General features: G+C 54.1%; 1 protein-coding gene and 1 long non-coding RNA gene across 4 annotated transcripts in view; one reads left to right on the top strand and one right to left on the bottom strand.

Moving 5' to 3' along the window:
* Positions 1-349: 349 nt before the first annotated feature.
* The window catches only part of NEURL1B (neuralized E3 ubiquitin protein ligase 1B), a gene marked incomplete at its 5' end in the record, with an annotated part of 117,338 nt that continues 97,639 nt past the window's right edge, over positions 350-20,048 (bottom strand). For all 3 annotated transcript variants that reach the window (XM_084536136.1, XM_084536135.1, XM_084536137.1), the window contains 4 exons: positions 350-4,064; positions 4,367-4,492; positions 5,318-6,025; positions 8,724-9,284. In XM_084536136.1, the coding sequence (XP_084392262.1) occupies positions 3,820-4,064; positions 4,367-4,492; positions 5,318-6,025; positions 8,724-9,284 (1,640 nt within the window). In that variant the 3' untranslated portion in view covers positions 350-3,819. The remainder of the gene's footprint in view (positions 4,065-4,366; positions 4,493-5,317; positions 6,026-8,723; positions 9,285-20,048) is intronic.
* Positions 2,663-5,730, top strand: LOC311444764. The gene is made up of 2 exons (XR_014698050.1): positions 2,663-2,792; positions 4,376-5,730. It is a non-coding gene; the product is annotated as an uncharacterized lncRNA (long non-coding RNA).

Below are 20,048 nucleotides of genomic sequence, written 5' to 3'. Positions count from 1 at the left end.
CAGCAGCCCTCCTGCCCCGATACATGGCCCCCTCCCTGAACAGAGGTGCAAGTGGCTGGAGCAGGTGCCCCTTCCTACCTCGATAGCCCCAAAATGCACCTTGCTTTTTACTGTAGGGGCTGCCAAGTTTTCAAGGACTTGCAAGGTTAAATGAGCCTTCAAGGGACAGAGCAGCCGCTGTGCAGTGACCTCTGTGGAGCAAAACAAAGCTCCTGCAAGGTATTTAAATGTCCTGGAGCAGGGGTGCCTGCAGGGGGTGGGCAGCATCCCCGAGCCTCTAGCTTAGCCCACTTTGGAAGAAAAGCTTTTGCTCAGCCTTCTGGTCACTTTTAAGCGTCAAGGAGCCCTCTTTACAAGCCAAAATTTTATTTGTTTCATAAACAAGTAAAATTATATTAATGTAAAACAGGTAAATGGACAAAAATAAAACACACACAGCACTGAACACAACGCTATAGAGTACTGACATGTAGAAGTGCAGCTCCCTCCCTCGTGCGACCCACCCCCACCCCGGTCCCCCGATGATTTGCTCGGCAAGCCTGACGCAGAGGCTTCAGCTTCGCCGTGATGTCCAGGTCACAGCATGGACTCGTGAAGGTAACACCAAGAGAGTAACTGGCTTGGAAAGGGGCAAGGTCAAAGGGCTCCCCTTACTCCGCTTTTGCTTTCTCTCTTCTTTTTTTTTTTGAAACAAATGGGAGCGGGTGGGAATCCATAGGAATAACCACTTTTTTCACTCCTAAATTTATATATATACGTTTATATATATATAAAGCAGGATTCTCGATGAACACACAAAAAAAATCTATAAAACTACCATTGATCTGTGATATTTTCTCCCCGTTTTTCTTTGTATTTTTTTTTTTAAAAGTCGCTTTAGAAAGGATAAAAAGTGCACAGACACCCTTATAAGGCACAAACAGATCTTCTGTACAAATCATATCTCATCGGACTGGTTAAAAAAAATAGCAATACGAGTACTAACGGTTAAATCTGTAAGAGGCTACCTTTTCCTGGAAAGCATTTTTAAGAGGCCTCTGCGCCCATTTTGGAACATCCCTGTCGCCCTCGGGCAGGCAGGGCGCCGCGGCCACCGCTGCTCGGCCACGCTCAGCACCCCGGCGAGGATCCTCACCCGCAGCGAGCTCGCTCCCCTGCTGGCCCTGCTGGGTGCCGTGCCCTGAAATCCCTCGCAGCTGCTACAGCGCAAAGTAAACCTGTGCGACCTGATCAGCTCGGCTGCCAGCTTGGAGCGAGTGCTTTCACTGCTTCTCCGTGCTAGCTTGAAAGAAAAGAGCTACAGCGAGAAAAAAGCCAGGCGTGCAGCCAGCCCTGCTTGTTGGGGACCTGAGGGGTCGGCCAAGCGAGCGGGCTGTGCACTTTAGGCGGTGCAGGCGGCTGGGGGCTGGCACTGAACAGCACAGGGCACCCCGAAACAGGGACTGCGGCGTGGGGTCTGGCTGGCATTTGTTAGCCCAGCTTGCTCCAAGCCAGTGTTGCTCGCTGAGAAGTCAGACAGCTTTCCCTGAACGCCTCGACAGGCCAAACTGCCCACTGCAGCCCGCTCACAGCCGGGCACAGCCGAACCCACCTGGCCAGGATTCACCCTGCAGTCACGTATTTGCCACCGCGGCACCCGGCGTTGTGCCCGGTGACCACGGCTGGGCCCTGATCTACAACCGGAGGCTGGGCAGGACCACGGAGGGTCTCAGCCGGGCAGCATCAAGCTCAGCACAAGGCTTCAGCTGCTGGAAAACTGCAAGACAGAAAGCTGGAAAACTCACCGCTGCGTTTTGCAAAGGCGAACGTGCAGCGGTCGCTGCGCCAATGGCTCTGCCGGGGCTCAGCACGCGCTGATGCTGCGTGGCCAGCGCTGAGCCGCGTTTCCAAAAAGGGCTCTGCAAAGCCAGCAGGCTCTCGTGCTGATGCAGCAGGGCAGTGTCTGAGAGCTCTCACTCTATAAAGTAGCCTCTCATTTATACACTTAATGGAAATGCTAATTAGCTCTTCAAGTTTAAAAAAAAAGAAAATAGTTTTCTCCGTGCCCTGCGAGCTGGCACGTTGGGCCAGCCTCCGAGCAGCTGCGGCTCGACGTGGGACGGGTTATCTGCTCCCCTGGGTGTGCTTCCCATGAGGTAAGAGAGGCTCTGGGCCAGGGACCGAGAGCAGCCACGCAGCCTGGCAGCACCAGCAGCACAGGACAGCTGGCGTTGCACCCACAGCAAGAAGGGGCAGGCAGGAGCAGGACGCCCCTGTGCACCCAGCAGCCCCGGGGTGTGCCTGGGTGGGTTTCGTGCTTGGTGGCACACGGTCACTGAGCAAAAATGCCATCAGCCCCTCTCTAATCGTGCCCTTCACCTCTTCACCAAGCTGGACCAGGCTTGGGGTGTGCTCAGGGTGAAGGGCCAGAGGGGAGGCCTGCAAGGGGGCCGAGGACAGAAGGAAGCTCCTGCAGGAGCATCAAGGAGAAGGACACCAAGGCCCCGCTGCTGCCTGCTCGTACACTACCCAGCTCCTCTGGGTTGCTGCTGCTTGTGGCTGTCTAACATCACAGCTGAAATCCATCTACCGCTTAAGTGCCAACATCTAAAAACAGCCTCAGAGCCCTTTTCTTTCCTTCTCCCAAGTAAAAGCAGGTTTCATCCCTGGTCATCCCGATAAGCTCTTGTCTATGGCTGAAGCCTCCCTTGGGACCCAGTGTCCAGGCAGTGGGAGCTATGCTGGGAAACCTGGAGAGGCAGGAGAAACGCAGAAGGTGAAGCCAGCACATCTGCAGTCCACAGAAAGAAAAGGTGAGCCCGTGGGGACTGGGGCAGACGTGGATTTCTCACCACAGGCTCCAGAAAGTCCTGGTGGTGGGCAGGGAGGGAGGCTGAGCCCTGCGCTGGCGGCAGGTGCAGGGTGAGGGACATGAGCAGGGCAGGGCCCCGTGAGATGTCACCTCCCTGCGCCAGGAGGAGAAGAGCAGAATGCAGGCAGACGTGCCTGCGTGTGATAAAAACTCGGTTTGGCCGATGGCAGCCCATCGCTTTTCCTAACGTGGGATTGCAGCCCGCTCATCCAAACACCAGCCTAACATTTATGGCTGCAGCAGCTCGGGCTGTCCGGGGCTCTCACTGGGCTTGTGCGCCTCGCTGCTACCCCACGGCTGCTCCCCGTGTCCCAGCCTCCCTGTCCAAAAGTCCCTGCTCTGCCACAAAAAGCAAAAGCTGCTTTATCTGACTCCAAACCAGCTTCTCCACGTGCCCCAGAATTCCGCTCAAAACCCAAACAAGTGAGAATCTGGCTGTGCTACTATTTGGGCCTTAGCTAGTTCACCTTAAATGGATGGATTTTACATTTTCAGATCAGTTTTGTCCACTTGGAGCTCTCCCACTGGGCCTTGTTCTAATTTTGTTCCACCGCAGCGCAGGCACCCCAGGGCTATTTGGGTTTTGGGGCTGGGAAATCCGGTGGCACCCAGCACCGAACAAATGGCAACGTCCCCGTCCCGACCACACCACCACGAGCCTCATCCTCCGAGGGAAAAAAAAGCCTTTGCACGGGGAGTTTCCCACTGGCAGCCGGGTCAGGTCCCTAACACAATTCACCCAATTCACCCGCGGGCACGCAGCCCGGCCGGCACGGCAGCCTTGGCTTTGGGCCCCATGTGATCCTCTGCTCAATTTTATCCCTGAATTGTGCCCTACCAGTCAAATAAGGAAACACAGATAACGAGCCACTTGATAACGACTGACCAGCACGATAACCCATAAGCAGGGACGGAAAGGCATGGTTACTGCTAGCGGCGCTCTCCCTTCCTACAGCCCGAGCCGGGCGCTAAGGGCGGTAGATTTTAATAACATCTTTGATGACCCGGCGGCAGATCGGGCAGCAGGCGTTGAGCTGCTTCTTCAGCTTAAGACCGCAGGTGTTGCAGAGGCACATGTGTCCGCAGGTGTAGATCACCGTGTCCACCTCGCTGTCAAAGCAGACGGTGCATTCCCCGTTCTTGCTGCTTGATGGCTCCGGAGGGGGGAAGACGGGAGAGATGGGGGGGCTCAGGGGGGAGCTGGGAGCAGTCACTGCGAAGGAGGGGAGACAAACGAGATCGGTCAGTCAGCAGGATGGGGTGAGCCCGCCTACAACACCCTCACGTCAATTTTTTAAGGCCCACCCTTCCTCCATTAGGCTGACCAAGTGGGAAGTAACCCAGGGCTCTCCTTCAGGCTGTGGAAAACTTCCCAGTGGTTTTCTTTTCCTTCCAACTATTTCTGTTGGCCTCGCAGCAGGGGTAGCATCTCCCCCCAAGCTTTCCCTGCTATCTCACACAGCCCTAGCACCCGCAACAGCCGGTGTTCCAGCCTCTGTTTGCTTCTCTCCTTACCGAGCGAAGACTCGGAGGCAGAGGACGACCTGTTGACGCTGAAGGCCATGTCCGAGTCGCTGTCGTACTGCGAGCCGCCGGGGGACCCTGAGGGCGAGACGGTCACTGGGCTGGACTGCACAGTGCCTGCAAGCACAGGAGAGAGCTCAGCCCGAGCGGGCGGGTGGACGCACGGCCCCCTCTGCTGAGCCCTCGTGGTGAGCTGCTCCCACCCCGCAGAGAGCTGCTGAGCCACGTGCTGCCCCGCAGCCCTGTCAGGGGCACAGAGGTTTAGCCAGGACCTCTGGGGTCACTGCCTCCTGGCCCCTGCTATGCCTCCATACGGTTCCTGTTGGTATTTCAGCCTGGTGAGCAGCTTCTGACAGCCAGTGTGGGGTGCAAGTGGACTCCCCGCAGCCCTGCTCCCTGCAGCACAGCAGCCTCAGGCTGCCGCTGTCTCAGTTTTGGGGCAGAGGCAAGAGTTTAAACAGTGAGCTCTGATCCCAGAGCTGTGGCAGCACCTGGAGAGCTTGCTGTCCGTCAGCAACATGTACTGAAACCAGAGCTGCCCTCACAAAAACCATCGCTCTTAACGAGGCAGGAGTTTAGTGCCTGTTGACTGGAATCGTGGGTTTATAAAGGTGTTTTCCTACACACAACTTCTTTATAAACCAGGCAGCCCCACACACAGCTGTCCCTGCCTCCTTACCTGCCACTTATGCTATCGCTCAGCTATCATCAGCCCTTTCTGGTGGCCTTACAAAGGCTGCGTACATCTGTGTGACACCTACCACGTCTCGCTCACTCCTGTTTGCCAGCGCAAGGTCAGGTCAGGAGCTGCTTACTCACATCAGTGACCACCTCGTTCTGGCAAGCAGCTCTGCTACAGGCAGCCCACTGCCCCAATTCTGCCCCAGGACACCTCACCAGCCAGGTGCTCCCCGTTATTCTTCCTTTCAATAAGGCACTTACCCAATATTTTGAGCTGGTTGATTACACCATGGATCGTAAAAAACACCCAGAGAGACTGCGAGGTGTCCACGCACATGAGCATTCCCCGGCTGGCTCCGTTCACGCCGTGGTGCACCTCTCCGTTCGGCAGGACCATGAAGCTGAGGATGTCGCCGCTGTTGAGGACGGGGAAGGCCCGGTACACCACCCAGTACTCCTTGCGGTCCAGGAGAAAGTCCGGGTCTGCCGGGAGCTCGTTTGTCCGTAAAGTACTGGGATCACAAGAAGTGATGCCAAACGAGAGGGCCCCGTAGTAGGGCAACCCGAGGTGTCCCACTTCCACAAAGAGGCTTTCGCCGATGTGCAAGGGCCGGTCAGAAAACACCAAGGTCCTATTGCTTTCCTGCCAGTTGGTGCACGCAACCATCCGGTCCTGAGAAAAGGTGATGTCAGGGCCGCGGGTGGGGTGGAACCGCAGGTCCGTGTCCAGGAAGGCCGGGACCCCCGGGGCGCGCTGCCGCCGGTTTGGGCAGCAGGGGATGAGGTGGTTGTCGGTGGCGAGCCCCGGCACCCGGCCCAGGTTCAGGTTTGCGATTTTGGCCACCACCTGGTTGTTCTCCAGCTCGTTGTTGTTGAAGTTGGCGGAGTCGTGGCTGCTCTGCGGAAGGCAGGTGCTGAGACGGGCGGTGCTGAGGCGGGCGCTGGTCATGGTCTCCGCAAACATGCTATCTGCGAGGCAAAGCCAGCGACACGGGGCGTTAGAGACAGGGCACAACGGGCTACTCTTACCTCTGCTATTATTATTTCAGCCCAGGGATTATCTGAATTCTGCTCCTCGAATGGAAAAATTGGACGGAGGTCAGCCACGAACAAACACAGGGCTGAAGAATCCCACGAGGGGCAGGCAGCAGGCAGGGGAACGGCTGCAACTCGGCACCAGCTGAGGAGAAACAAGAGTTGTGAAATACCCACACCACCTGCCAGCTCCTTGCTCTGCTGAACTGGGCGAAGCTGTAAAAAAACAGCCTGGTTCTGCAGATTTCTGAGCGCAGGGCTCTGACTGCTCTCAGCTGCTCCCTTCAGGAGGAAGCGTCTCCCTGTCCCCACGTCCAAAGGTCCTGTGCGAGCCCAAGCTGCCACGGCGCTGGGTGAAGGAGCACAAGCTTGGCTTTGTATTCCTTTCACACTCATCGCTGCCTTAAACTGTGACATGTCCAGACACAGGTGAGCCCAGGAGGGGTTGTTTTATGACAAGATTTCAAGCCTTGGATCTCAGGGGTGTTCACACCACTGCAGCGATTTTGGATTGAGAATTTGTCACAAAACCTCAATGCTGCAGGTGTTAGAAAGATGATTTTTTATTTTTTTATTTTTTTTTTACAGTAAGAGAGTTATTTTCCCCTTTCACAGCAAAGGGAAGGTCAGGATTCTGACTCTTAACTCACTTCCCATATTTTCACCTTGGCCATGCCATTGGCCATTGGCCATTTCAGGATGTGGGGAGGTTCAGTGGTGCCCTTCCTTCTCCAGGACTGCCTGGGGTGCCTTGGGCATTTCACTCCAGAGGGAAGGCAATAACCAGAGAAGCAAAGCCAAAACCAGTGGAAGTCAGAGTGCTGGAGCAAAGCACACTCCTCACCTCACCTTCCCAAAGACGGGGAGGTGTGCAGCATCCCAGCACCAACACTGCCAGCTACTCGGAGGAGAAAATCACCGGGGTTTTACCAAAGGAGGTAACCCCCAAATGCATCCGGCAGCAGTGAAGGAAGAGTTGCCTTAGATCAGGAGCCTGTGCAGGAGAGGCTGCCAGTGCAGTCCTGGTGGCAAGGGCATGTGGCAAGAAATGCTCCCCCAGAGGAGGTGTAAGCCACATCTGAGCTTTGTGATGCTGAAAGGTGCATTTCGTGCATCTGCATTCAGTCTGTATATCACAACTTGCAAAATTTTGGGAGGAGTTTGAGAGACAAACACGTCTCCTAAGGCATCACCACATCTGTAGGCTGCATCCACTGATGCCCCGGGGGGCTGAGCATCGCCCTGATGCCCAGGGCAGCTTGTGGGGCTTGGTACTTTGCTCCGAAACAAGGCAGAGTACAGCAGCCCTCAGGCACAGGCTTTCGCTGAGCTCTTGGCCGCCGCAGGCAGGGCTGCAGGGAGGCGTGAGGGCAGAAATAAGCAGCATTTTGTTTGCCTAACTAATGTGCTGAGGAAGAAGGACTGCTCTGGCAAAGCAGCTGCACTTGGTCAATGCAGCAAACGCTCCCTCGCCTCTGTGATGAGCACCAGAGGCTGGAGCGCGTCACGGCTGCAATTACAGGATAAGCTACTGGTAAGGTTTAATTACGCATTTGAGGCAGAGCAGGCAGGTCAAAGTGCTGTTTATGTGGAGCGTTCTCAGCTGCAAAATAATTGGTACTGCTCTGAAGAATGCGTGGCAGGGCTGCCTGCCCACCAGCCCGTTTCATGGTGCCTGCTCGGTGTGAGGGTGGAGGCAGCAGCCCCTCGAGCTTGCCTGCTAACACTAAATCAGCTCCGAGGAGCACCCAGGAAAGGGCAGCACTTGTATTATAAAAGGATTCCCTCTGGTATCGACCGGTTCAAAACACTCCATCTAGCCCTGAACGTGTTTGCTGTAAAAGTCACAGAGGGAAAGTGCTTCCACGGCACTCGGCTCATTAATTCAGCCTCTCTTGCAGCCTTCTGCAGGGATGGTGCCTTGTAAGGTGCAGGCAGGCACCCCCTGATTGCAGGGATCTGCTGAGGGCTGAGGGGAGATGTGCCGTGCAGTGCCCAGGGTCTCGAACTCTATTTTGCACTGTATTTTTTGATCTCTCCTCCTCCTGGGCTGCAGCCGGTGCTTTGCAGGCGTGCAGTGATGCCCGTGCAGAAGGGAAGGCTAAGGCAGGTTACGTCTGCAAACACAGCTTGCTGAACTGCCAAATTAGGTGGCCACCAAGGCCGAGAGCTCAGAGGGGGGCTGGGGAAGGGTGCCAGGACATGGATGGGGAATGGGTCATAATTTTCCAGTGGACTGGCAGTAGCTGGGGAAGAAAAGGGAAGCAGAGCTGCTTGTCTTTGTCTCTTCGATCCCTGGGACCCTGCTGGCAAGCAGCACCACGTTTTTCCATGCCATAGCAGCACAGCCAGCTAAGTAAAAGCTGGAGAAAGTTACTTGTAGAGATTTCCATCACACAGCTGATACAATGCACAGCCTCAGCACTTCCCTTCACTGACATCCCCGAACCGTATTGCTTTCTGGATCCTCACCGCTGCCAAAAGAGAAATGATTAATTTGATGAAAAAAAAATAAATAATAATAATTAGTTGTTCTTAAGTGTCCCGTGGAAGCGATCAACCAGAGAGACCATGCATTTTCTCTCCACTGTGGAAAGAGCCGCGAGCAGAGCAAGCCCAGCCACACACTCACCGAGTATTTGCACTTCGTGGGTAATCCCGTAGACATCTATGAGCGCCCAGAGAGGACTGGAAACTTTAATACCACAGTGAAACAATATCGGCTCCTCGTCGTTAATACTGTAGAAGACTCTCCCGTGACGGTCAACCCAGAAGGCCAAGATATTGTCCCTGACGGCGAACCTCTCTGGCAAAGCCTTGGCCCAGTAGCCGGGCCGGGTGACCAGGTCGGGGCAGGCGTACTTTGGTATGTCGTCGGAGCTCATCTGCGAGGGGTCGTGGATGGTGAAGCCGAAGCGCAGGGCCCCGCTCCAGCCGTGGTGCACGGCCACCAGCTTCAGCCTGACCTTCTCGTAGAGGTGGATGGGCCGGTTGGTGAAGGTGACCCCGTTACAGAAGCTGTTCCTCCGCGTGGCGCGGCGCGAGTGGGCGTCCAGCCGCACGTTCTTGCCCTTGGCTTGGGAGTGGAAGCGCGGCGGCTCCGTGACGGCCAGGACCGAGCGCCTCTCATGGCTGCTGTTGGGCAGGCTGTAGTAGGGGCGGCTGGAGACGGAGCGGGTCTGGTGGCTTGTGTCTGCGGGAGAGAAAACGGCACCCGGCATGAGGGCTCGGCCCCGGCACCGCGTGCGCTCAGCCCGGGAAGCTCCGCCGCGGGCTCTCCCCGGGCAGGGCAGCGGCGTGGCGCTTTGCGCTGCTGCTCACAGGGCTCTTTAGCCTTAAAATGCCGTGCTCGGCCACAAGCTGCTCTTTGTTCCAGCAGCTTGGCCCCCAGCTTTATGCAAACATAAGGCAAATGTGGCTCGCGGGGGCAAAGGCTAGGCAGCTTCCCTCTGCGCCCTGCGCAGTTGGGCAGAGAGCATCCCTTTGTTCCCGTCAGATGCATCCGACTGCAGTCGGAAGGGCCTGATGCTCTCACTCTGGCTCCCCGTTTCCTATTTCAAGGCACGTGTGGTTAAATCATCCTGTTGGCCGGCCGGGGCCAGATTCCCACAGTCTGTGAGAGTCACGCTTGTTAAGATCAGAGGTGCTCAGGATGAGGGGCACGCCTCGCGTTTTTGTGCAGCCACCGGCTCCTGTCCCTTAATTCTGTAAGGATGAACATTGCTTTTGAGCAGCGCACACACCGAGACATTTCGCAGCTGGAGCACTCCCCCTGCATCGCCAGCGTGTTCTCCCCAAGCTCCCAGCCCAGCCCCTGGTTCGGATGCCAGACCCAACAGCCCCAGGAAGGAACAGCTCATCCCGCAGAGCCTCGCCGGTACACGCAGCCTCCCGCTGGAGCTCAGAGCTCCTTGTAACCAACGCGTGTTTGCAGCTTCGCAGCACCACAGATGGCGCAGAAATCCTGCCACCCTCCCTCTACAGATGGGAGAAGGAGAATTTATGAGCGAGATCTTGCAGCACTTCAAGTCAATAGCAATTTCGAGACCGATTTCGGGAAAAAGCAGATTTGAGGCCTAAAGTGAAGTTCACAGAGGCGTGAAGCAGGAATGAAAAAAAAAAAAAAGAAAAAAAAAAAGAAACACTTCTAATCTTAAGCCTTAGCTGTCAGTTCCCCAAGGCAGAGATGCTCCCTCCTGTACAGCCCCAAATGCAGTGGGACCGGGCTCCCCTGTGACCACCACCACGGGGCTACCACCACTTTGGCTGGGACCGTTTCAGCAGGGAAAAACCCAGAAAGCAGCGAGAAGCTGGGGCTTGCATTTGTGGCTGGCATCAATGAAGGTATTTGGGAAGTAATCCCTATCTCTGTGTCTGCAGGAGGAGCAGGGCAGGAGCTGAGCATTGCATTATCCATCTGCGACAGGAGCCGAAGAGCTGAGGCTGCCAGCCCCTGCTTCCACCGAGCAAACGGGGCAGTCCTGAATTACGACAGGAACACGCAGAGGCTAAAGAAAAGGGCCTTTGTGCGCGCTTTGTTCGACCTGCACGTGACTGTGAACCGCTCATCCTGCTGTGCACCAACGTGAGCAAACACCACCCCACCCTCCTGCCTGCGGGGGCTTCACCCCTCCAGCGCCAAGGCCAAGAAGGCAGCGACCTGGGGGACACGGGCAGGAGACAGCCCCCGCCTGCTGCATCCCACGGCAGAGAGCCCGGGCCTTTGCCTCCCAAAAACCAGAGGCCCAGAAGATGCCACCCGCTGCTCCCGTGGGTGCTGCTCCACGGGGCTGCCTGCAAATGGTGCCGGCAAGCCGTGCCGCCGCGCAGGAGCCGCCGCTCTTCTGGCTGTGCCTGCACTCACCTGCTCCTCCTGGATCCGTGGGGCCTTCAGGCCAAAAAAATGATTAAAAATATGAAATTAATTTGATCTTAACGTTAGGCAGAGTTTTAATTTCTGGCGGTGCTCCCAGGACAGGCTCCGAGGTGCACAGGGGCTGCGTGCAGGGACGGTGAGGGCGCGCGGAGGACAGAGGGTGCAGGGGGCACCCCCCTCCAGCTGCTTCCCACCTGCCCTGCCAGAAAGCAACCTCAGGACAGTGTTGGGTTTTATTTTTGTTTGTTTTTCTGGTGTTTTGTTTTTTCAAAACAGGAAAGCATATTGTGACTAAACAATAGGAAAGCCTGCAGGAGGAAATGCAGGGAGCGTTTATTTATAACGCCGCTCCCCCGGCACGAACACCTGCCGGCTGCCACCAGCACCAGAGCCTGACACAACCACGGCAGGGGAGGCACGGCTGTCCCACCGAAACCTGCTCAGCGCCACGCTCAGGCATGTGTTTTACTCATTATGTACCGAAGGGGACGAGGCAAGCTCAGCAGGATGTTTGTGCCTCTGAATTGCCCTCGTTTGCAGCTCAGCTTTCAGGGTTAGGCTCGCCTTTCAGGCCCTCTGCTAGTGCTCTAATCCCCGCTGAACCTCCCCTCTCCTGCCTGGGCTTTCCCACCCAAAAACTTGTCAGAGGGGTAGCGACAGCCAAACCCGGGGCAGAAACACCACCCGATGGTGCCTCGATGCCGAGATGGGCAGTCAGGAGCTACACCAACTCCTCCTTCAGCTCCAAGGCTCCTACAACGCTCTGAGCAAGTCCTTTCTTCTCCTTATGCCTCACTTCCCTGTCTAAAAGAGAGAACCTGCATCCCTCCAGCCCGCGGGAAGCCAGGAGGACCCAAATGGTGAGGCTCTCGGATGCTGCACTCCCTGAATCACCATTCAGTCCCGGGCCATTGGATGGGACACGAAGCACCGGGCACGCCTGGGTGCTGCCCTGAGCTCCCATCCAGTGTTTTGCTGCTTTTTGTGCTGGAGTTTTTTCTGCTTTTCCTTTCTGCTCTCACCAGCCGCACATGGCAGCCACATTTGTTTCTTAGGTTGCGCTGACCTTTGGAGATTTTTTTCTTTAAACACGCGTTTTGCATGTCAAAAAGCTACAGCAGGCAAACCCTGGACAAAAGTCCACATATGTGTCACGGCTCCAGTTCTAAAAATACACATTTTTTTCACCTGTTTGTTCATGGCATCAGGTCTGCTGCAGCACGGTACCCCCCCTGAGAGCAGCAGGTGAAATCCAGAGCCAGAGCTCTCTGAAAGCCGCTGCTGTGCAGGGCACAAGGCTGGGCAGCTGGCTGGGAGCTGACCCCAACGCTGCCCGACCTGGCCCCATGCAGCCAGCCCAGCAGGGCGGCAGGAGCAGTGCGAGGAAGAGGAAGAAAAGGCACAGGAAGAAAATGATGAGGGAGGAAGGGAGGAGGAGGGCACCGTGCTCCTGGAGTGCCGTGCGTAACCCCAGGGTCAGCACTGACTGTACAACCGCGGTGTCAGGAGGTGTTTGCTGCGCCCCGTGTCCCTTTCCCTGGGACCCGGGGATAAATCCCTGACAAACAAAGCACAGGATCGCAGGGCAAGCAAGATACAGGCCAGCCAGGTGCTGAACAGGAACACAGACAGGATGAAGGGGGATGTAAGGGGAACTGCAATCCCTGGGAGCAGTCCCGGTGGTAGCAGCTGGCAGAGCACAGCGTGGTGCCCCGTGGTGTGCGCACGGGGACAACCAAGGCCGAAGGGTGGCGTGCAGCGTGGCATTGACCCACTAACACTCGCTGCACGAGAGAAAAGGAACCCACCCCACGCCCCGTGCCTTATCTTTATGGCCACCTCTCTATCAGCAGCATTACAACTTTTTCCTACGACACTAGACAGCTGGGGCGCCGCTGCAACAGCCCCGTTGAACATTAAACCAGCCTCCTGGAGAGCGGGGGCAAGGTGGCTTTGGCTTTCAAGCAGGAAAATCCCAACAGGCCGGGACGATGCGGTCACATTTCACGCACCCAGGGCACTCCAGCAGTTCTGCCCTCGCAGACCCAAAGGCGAGCACGGAGCAGCAGGAGCGGGGTCAGTGCCGCGCTCGCCCCGCTGCGCGTTGAACAAAGCCCAGCCCCGTGCTGCCCCGGCGTGATCTTATCTGCTGAGAACAAGAGATAAAAATCTGTTCACATATAAATTTAGCCCTCTGCCTAGACGGTGTGTTTTGCTGGCGCTTGGTTTTCGTGTTTTAATATGAAAAACGTGTCGGAGCTCTCTGGGAAGTGCCGGCTTTGACGTATTCCACGCTCGGCGGGGTGAGGTTGCAGCCAGGCTACCAACGGCACCGCACGGCGGCTGCATGAAACCCGCCTCGTTTCCAGACATCCTGGTGGTTCAAACATGCACCCATTGGAAAACACAACCGTACAATTAATAAATAGCCCCATTTAAAGCCCTGTGGTTTGCGTGACCAGTCCAGAGCCCTGCTTTGACAGAGGTTTCCCTGCCTGTGCCTCTATCCCCAGACAGATTTCCAGCCAGTTAAAAAATCCACACGGCTCGCTTGCGACAGAGTGAGATAGAAACTGAGGTGTCAAGGAGATGTAAGAGCCTGGAGAGAATCGCAGGAAACACGGCTTTGGTGACATTTTCTACGAGACTAACTTGGGAAGGAGGGGAGAGGAGAGGAGACACGTTTCTTACAGAGCATAACTACCTGGCGAGGCAGGCACCTTGTGTGCCATGGGGAGCTCCTGCAAACGCAAAGCATGACCATGCCAGCTGAAAAGCAGCAGGGAAAGAGCAGTTGCCTTGGCAGGAAGACAACCCCAGGCCCTCGCTCTCCCAGTTCACCGAACGCCACGTAACAACGGCAGCATCAGAGCCAGAACACCAGAAGTGCAGCTAAAGCACCACTGTCAACCTCCATGTTGCACCAGCTCGCTCAAAGCAGAAAATAAAGCATGGCAGAAGGCCTGCCCCAAGGCTGAAAGGTGCTGACAAAACCCTTCCCTGAGCGAGAAGCCATCACCCAGCCCCAGGATTCGGCCGTGCAGGAACCTCTCTGAGGCCACGTCCCCACCTGGCAGCTCTGGCACGAAAAGCGAGCGCATCCAAGGCTCGCAGCGCTGCCGGCACGTGCTGGTAAGGTCAGGCTCATCCAGCCGGGCTGGAAATCAGCAAAACATCAGCACATCGTCCCCAGGTAATCAGAAACACCCTCTCTAACAGGGACATATCACTTCTTCATTCCTTCTCTGTCCCTGGGTCTTTAAGTCTCTTTGCCTTTGTGCCTCCCTACCGTAACAAGCACAGAGCAGTTTCCTTCTGTCCGGTGCCTTCAAGAGTTTCCACGCCTCTCTATTGCCTTCTTTTATTGAGGCTGAAGGTGCTTGGCCCTTAAACTTGGCCACAGACTTGCTTTAGTTTGAATTAAATAAATCTTTTCATCACCTGCAAATTAAAGACCATTTAAACTCCAAAAAAAAACCACAACAACAACAACAAAAAAAAACTGAATAGCATTTCCTAATCTGGAACCAAATGAAAAGATATTTTGACCTACAGGGGGTTTTATTTATTTATTTATCGCCTTGCACAGGTGAGACAGCCAAGAAACTGTCTCCTGGTGGTAAAGGAAAGCAAGCCTGATACATCCAAAGCCAGGCTTTGATGGTGCTGCATTTTCAGAAGAGTTTCTGCTATCCCACAGGGTCTGCTATCCCCAAATCTCCCGACGGGCCTGCAAGTACAGGGGAGCCCCCTGCACTCCCCTCCGTTCTCTCCTGTTTTACCTCCCATTGTGCACGCATGAATTCCACTGCAAAGTTGGCCCCCTCTTTGTTACGGGTTCTCCTGCATATAAATAGCTCCACGAACACACAGAAGCCAGCGATCAGGCAGGGAAGCAATCTCCTCTCCCCCGTACGATTAGCAAATCTGGGTCAATGAGTCTGCAACTCTAGTAACAAATTCGTAGACTCGGTTAATGAGAGACAGAGCAAGAGCGAGCGGGAGAGAGATGGAGGAAAGGCAGGGGTCATGGCATAATCCCCGCTTAAGTCCTTCGGTGCGAGCGATGAAAGCAGCTGCAGGACGGGTGGGGAGCCTTGGGAGCGTGGCCCCGGCACCCAGAGCTGTGCTGCTGGGAAGGCCACGCTCAAGAGCCAAGAAAGAGCTCAAGGAGCCTTTGAGGGATGTCGGGGATTTGAAAGCCATGAAACGCGGGATGCAAAACTAGACGGAACGTTTGTCTCCTGGCCAAAGATGAAAACACCTTGTCAAAGCCAACGGAGCAGCCACTCTTACTATAAATAACTCCTACAGGGAATGTTTGGACTGTGTCCACTAATAAAATAAATAAATAATAATAAAAACAAAGAAAGAAATGAAATGAAGCGTGTGGTTTCATACACCAAGAGCACAAACCCTGGCTTCCCCCTCGATGCATCATCTGCTTGCACAATTGTTCCCCTTTTTTATAAAGTTGAGGGTACCGCGGGGAGAGCAAAGGGCTGCCGCGCTCACTTCGTCTCCTAATCCTGAGCTCAGAGCCCACGGCACAATTTTGGGAAGCGATCAAAAGCGCAAAGAAATAAGCAGCGGACAGCTGTTTGAGCAACTCCGCAAACGCTTCCCGACTGCTGCGCTAGCAAACTAAATATTTTCCAAGCCTAACTGCTCGGCTTGTCAGCCAGCAATTAAAGCACGGATCGCTGGGATTTATGATTTTCCCTGCTCTCCAGGAGCAGGCAGCACAGCGCAGGACGAGGCACTGCAAGCCCCAGCACTGCAGGCTGGGCACACGGGGCTGCGATCTCAGCCGGGGACCCAGGGAGGGAGGAGAGGGGCAGAGGGGTGGAAAACCCTCGGGTTCTCTGCAGCCGTCGGGTTCTGCCTTGGTTGCATACAGAAATGGGGTATTAGTGCCCCATTAATTGGGGTGTTTTCATCTCCACTGGCTGCTCCTACGGTCATTAGAGGAGAGGACTTCTGACCATGCAGCATGGCTCAAATACAGATTTTTGCAGAGATATTCTTAATTCATGGGCTGTGGTGCCACCAGGGTCTGTCTGACAGACACAGACTGCAAACACAGCCTGAGTGCTACCCCAGGACCTACAGCATGCCACCAGTGGGGCTGGGGGGCTGCTGTGCCCACAGGGAGGACCCCTTGTTGTGTCCGTGGGACATCCCTCGTGTGTTACTGCACAGGATCCTAGTTAGAGTATAGCTTATAGACTAAAAATGATCCTGGGTTTGTCTCCTCATCCCCAGCTTCTCTCCATTCATTAATTCCTGGCTTCCAAGACTTTCTTTTTCTCCTACAAACAGCACGAACAGCTCAGAAATGTTGTTCAGAGCGATGCTCTGTGTTTAAAACCCATCGTTTTAAGGGTTTTTCCTTTCCCCGAGCACAGCAGCGATGTGTTGCAGAGCTAGGAGAGGATGAGTGGGTGGCATCGCTGACACTGATGGTGTCAGGGGCTTCCACCAAGCCCCTTTCCTTCTGACCAGCTGCACGGGGATTTATAAATAGTGGCCACGTCGTTCCCGTGTTCATGGCTTTTAATGAAACTGGAGAATGAAATGCATTCCCTGTTAGCATCCTCACTGCAGCGATTTTATCCCATCGCGGCGTTTCAACCCAGGGCTCATGGGAAGAGTGCTGTAGCTCGGCACATCCTTTCCATCAACCTATCGATGTAGGAACAAAAAGGGGGAAAGAATTTTGTTGTCCCCGACGCAGGAAACCCACCCAGCCCCTGCAGACACACGGGGAGGGCAGCTGGTGGAACAGGAAGAAAAAAAAACACGTGAGGAGCAGAAGAGGTGGCTGAGCCTCACTTCTGGTCCCGTTGCTCTCTGCAAACACCCTCCGAGCCAGTGCTCACATCGCCTTCACCACTCTCAATCCGGACCGTACACAATTTACGTCGATTCCTTCCCAAAAGGCTGATGGAGAGGGGCCAGTGCCCAAGCTGTGCCATGGGACACGTGGAGGCGCGCTGCGAGCCGAGGGCACCTTCTGCTCACGGTGCAAACGGGAGGAAACCTGCACGGGAGCACCAAAATGTTTCACAGGCTGCATGGGAAGAAAAACTGCAGATGAAGAGAGAGCTTGGCGTGATGTTCCGGGAGCAGAGAGGAGAGCCGGGCCGTTCATTCGGGCTTTCAGCTTTTTCCAAGAAATGCTCATGATACAGGGGACAAACCTGCTATTTTTCTTTGCTTCAGATTTCTTGCAGAAGCCGCTGCCGTCTTTATCTCCTCTCCACACAGCAGTTGTAAGGTTTGTTTTGTGTGTGTGTGTGGTTTTTTTTTTTCCTCCTAATTACAACTTCTCTACAGACAGAGGACAGGGAAGAATTCAGTTAAAAGCAAAACCGATGGAGCTATTTTAGTTCACAACCAGAGAGCCATTAGACATAACAGTGGCACCCAAGGAGGGCTTTGGATCTGTCCTAAGGGAGCTGCAAAACCACAGGGAAAGGGGAAAAAAAGGCCTCTAGGAAGATGTGCTTTCCAGCAGCCCTGCTCCCAAGATGGTGCAGCATTTTTAAACGCTGTCCATAGTTCCCTTTGTATTTACACACAGTTTAAACAGTGATCTGGCAGGGAGAGGGGAAAATGCTCTGGGAGGAACGCATGGCTGAGGAAGCTAAATAAAGAAGTGGCCAGGTCTTCAATCATCCTATATTTTATATATACAAAGGCTGTGATTCCACTAAGCTTTTCAGAAACAATATGTAAAGAATCCAAAACAGGGCAAAGGGATGGGAATAACTGGTTATAATTAAATGGAGGAGGGGGGGAGCACAGCTCCTCCGCTCTGCCAGGAGAGCTCCCCTGCAGGAATCGCAAGGCACAGAGGGGATTTCGGTGGTGGGAGCTCTGGCTGACTACAGGCAACCCACCATGGGGTTTGGATGGTGGGTCTAACCCAGGGTAAGCACCAGGGACCCCATCAGGGAGCTCTAAGACCAGGCTGCTATCAACCAACCCCTTTCCAAGCCACCCAAAGGGCTGAGAGCATCACATCCAAGCAGCTTTCCAGCAGCTTTCCATGCTCACAGCTCCCATCCAGCGCTGCCTCTCCTGCCCCAGCGTTCCCCCAGTGCGGGTGTTTCCTACCCAAATGTGCACCCCGTGCTTCCAGCTAGCTCACACGAGCATGGCTTTCTGGGCTGCATCTCAGCAGTTTGTGTTCTCCCATTCCTTCCGCTTCTGCAGCACGGCAATGCACAGGAGAGGGCCCTGCTCGTCCACACTGTTCTCGTTTCTTCTTCCTTCACCCCTATTTTCTCAAGTCATTTACTGTCATTGCAGTTTTCCGTGATTTTCCTGATTTCATCACAGCTGGAAAGCAGGCTAATTTGTTAATTATTTTTGGAGTTTTTCCATCCAAGCTAAGGATTCTTTTCCCCTTTTTTCAATTTCTTTTTTTTATAATGGGTCTTTTCCTTGCCTCTTTTTGCAACAGCTTCTTTTTTATGGCAGCGTTCCCAACTGTTCAGATCCTCTTCTCTACTCGAAGACAGGGCTTGGGTTAAACCACAGCCCCAGCAGGACTGGAGAGATGGGTTCAGCACACCACCGAACTTCAGCTTTGCAGGAAAAGCTCCTGCAATGCCACTGCAGATGGTCACGATGTCAGGGATAAGGAGACTTAGCGCTGGATACCACAAGCAATGTAATTCTGAATACAAGGAATAGCTCACATAGCTTGCTACACCGTGATTCTGCAGTGTTTTCCTTAATTTTACAGGTCTTTTGCTGAACATTTGACCTTCTCGTCATAAACACGCAGATGGGACTTCACCCTGCTAATGCGCAGTCCAACCTGCACAATTTTTGTACATATATCGATGGCTGCTTTAGTTAATGCTCAGATGAAGATAGAGCTTTTTCCAAATACACGGCATCCACGGCATCTTCAGAAGTAAAGCCAAAAAGAAAGAAAGAAAAAAAAAGGAGCTTTCTTTGCTGGTCCAGAAGCAGAGGAAAACGTTCCACCGAAAAGGACACATCCTTTTTTCCCGGGTTGAAGCTTTCTGCAATGCACAGTTTTCTGCTGTGCTACAAAGCCAAGTTGAGAGATGCTGGCGGGTTGTGCAACACTTGGCTGCTGCGTGGCTGAGCTGTGAGATCCTTTTCCACGGTATTTACAGGAATTAATAAGAGGAAACAAGAGCCACTTCAAGACATTAAACTGTCCAAACAAAAGAAAATACAGTCATACCATTACTGGACACACAATGACCTCAGCCCCTTTCTGCAGCTCAAATGTCTTCAATTATTTCAACACAAGAAGGATTTGAGCAAGAGAGGTTTATTTTTAAGCCTCCGTGTCAATCTTCTTAACGCCAGCGGTTAGGCAGCACACCTCAGTCAACATTTTGATCCCAGCACACCTCAGTCAACATTTTTCTCCCGTTTCTCTTCCTTCTGCACCGCAGCCAGCAGACGACAAAGTCAGGTGAATCCGGAGCTGGGAGGCATTTCCTTGCACTGCTGAAGATAAAAGCCAACTTTTCTTGGGGAAAAAAAAAATAATAAAAAAAAGGCCAAAGCACTTCATTGCTCCTTCCCTCAAAGGAAGGAATGGCTCCCAAGAGATGGGGGCTGATGTGTGAATTATCCAGCAAACAAACAGCCTCAAAAGTGATCCCACGCGGACGCTTGCCTGGCAGGGGAGGAGCAGGCAGAGCAAAGCACTGCTTTTTGTCACTTTTTCCCATCTTTTTGAAGTGGAGCTTGGACCATCATCCAGCCGAGCATGCTCGGTCAGTAACTTCAAAGAGTTTGCCACGGAGATGCGAGCTGCTGTGGTTTTTATGGCTGGTTTAAGGTTTTTTGTAGTCTTCCTAGATAGCTTACACCGATAAAATCCCACTGTATGGCCAACCGGCACACTCCTCACTAACTGTGGAGCTGAAAATTTTAGAAACCCTGACCAAAACAACACAAACAGCTGTCCAAAACCTCCAGTTTCCACCCAGATGGCTCTTGTTTCAATTGGCAGAGTCACACTTTAATTCAGAGTCGGTCGCTGGCCCTGTTTGGATGTGCTTGGAAAAACACACCTATAAA

Source organism: Aythya ferina (assembly GCF_964211825.1).
Source record: "Aythya ferina genome assembly, chromosome: 14".
NCBI classification, from domain to species: domain Eukaryota; kingdom Metazoa; phylum Chordata; class Aves; order Anseriformes; family Anatidae; genus Aythya; species Aythya ferina.
The sequence above is the reverse complement of the archived record's forward strand: the minus strand, read 5'-3'. Positions and strand labels throughout refer to the sequence as shown.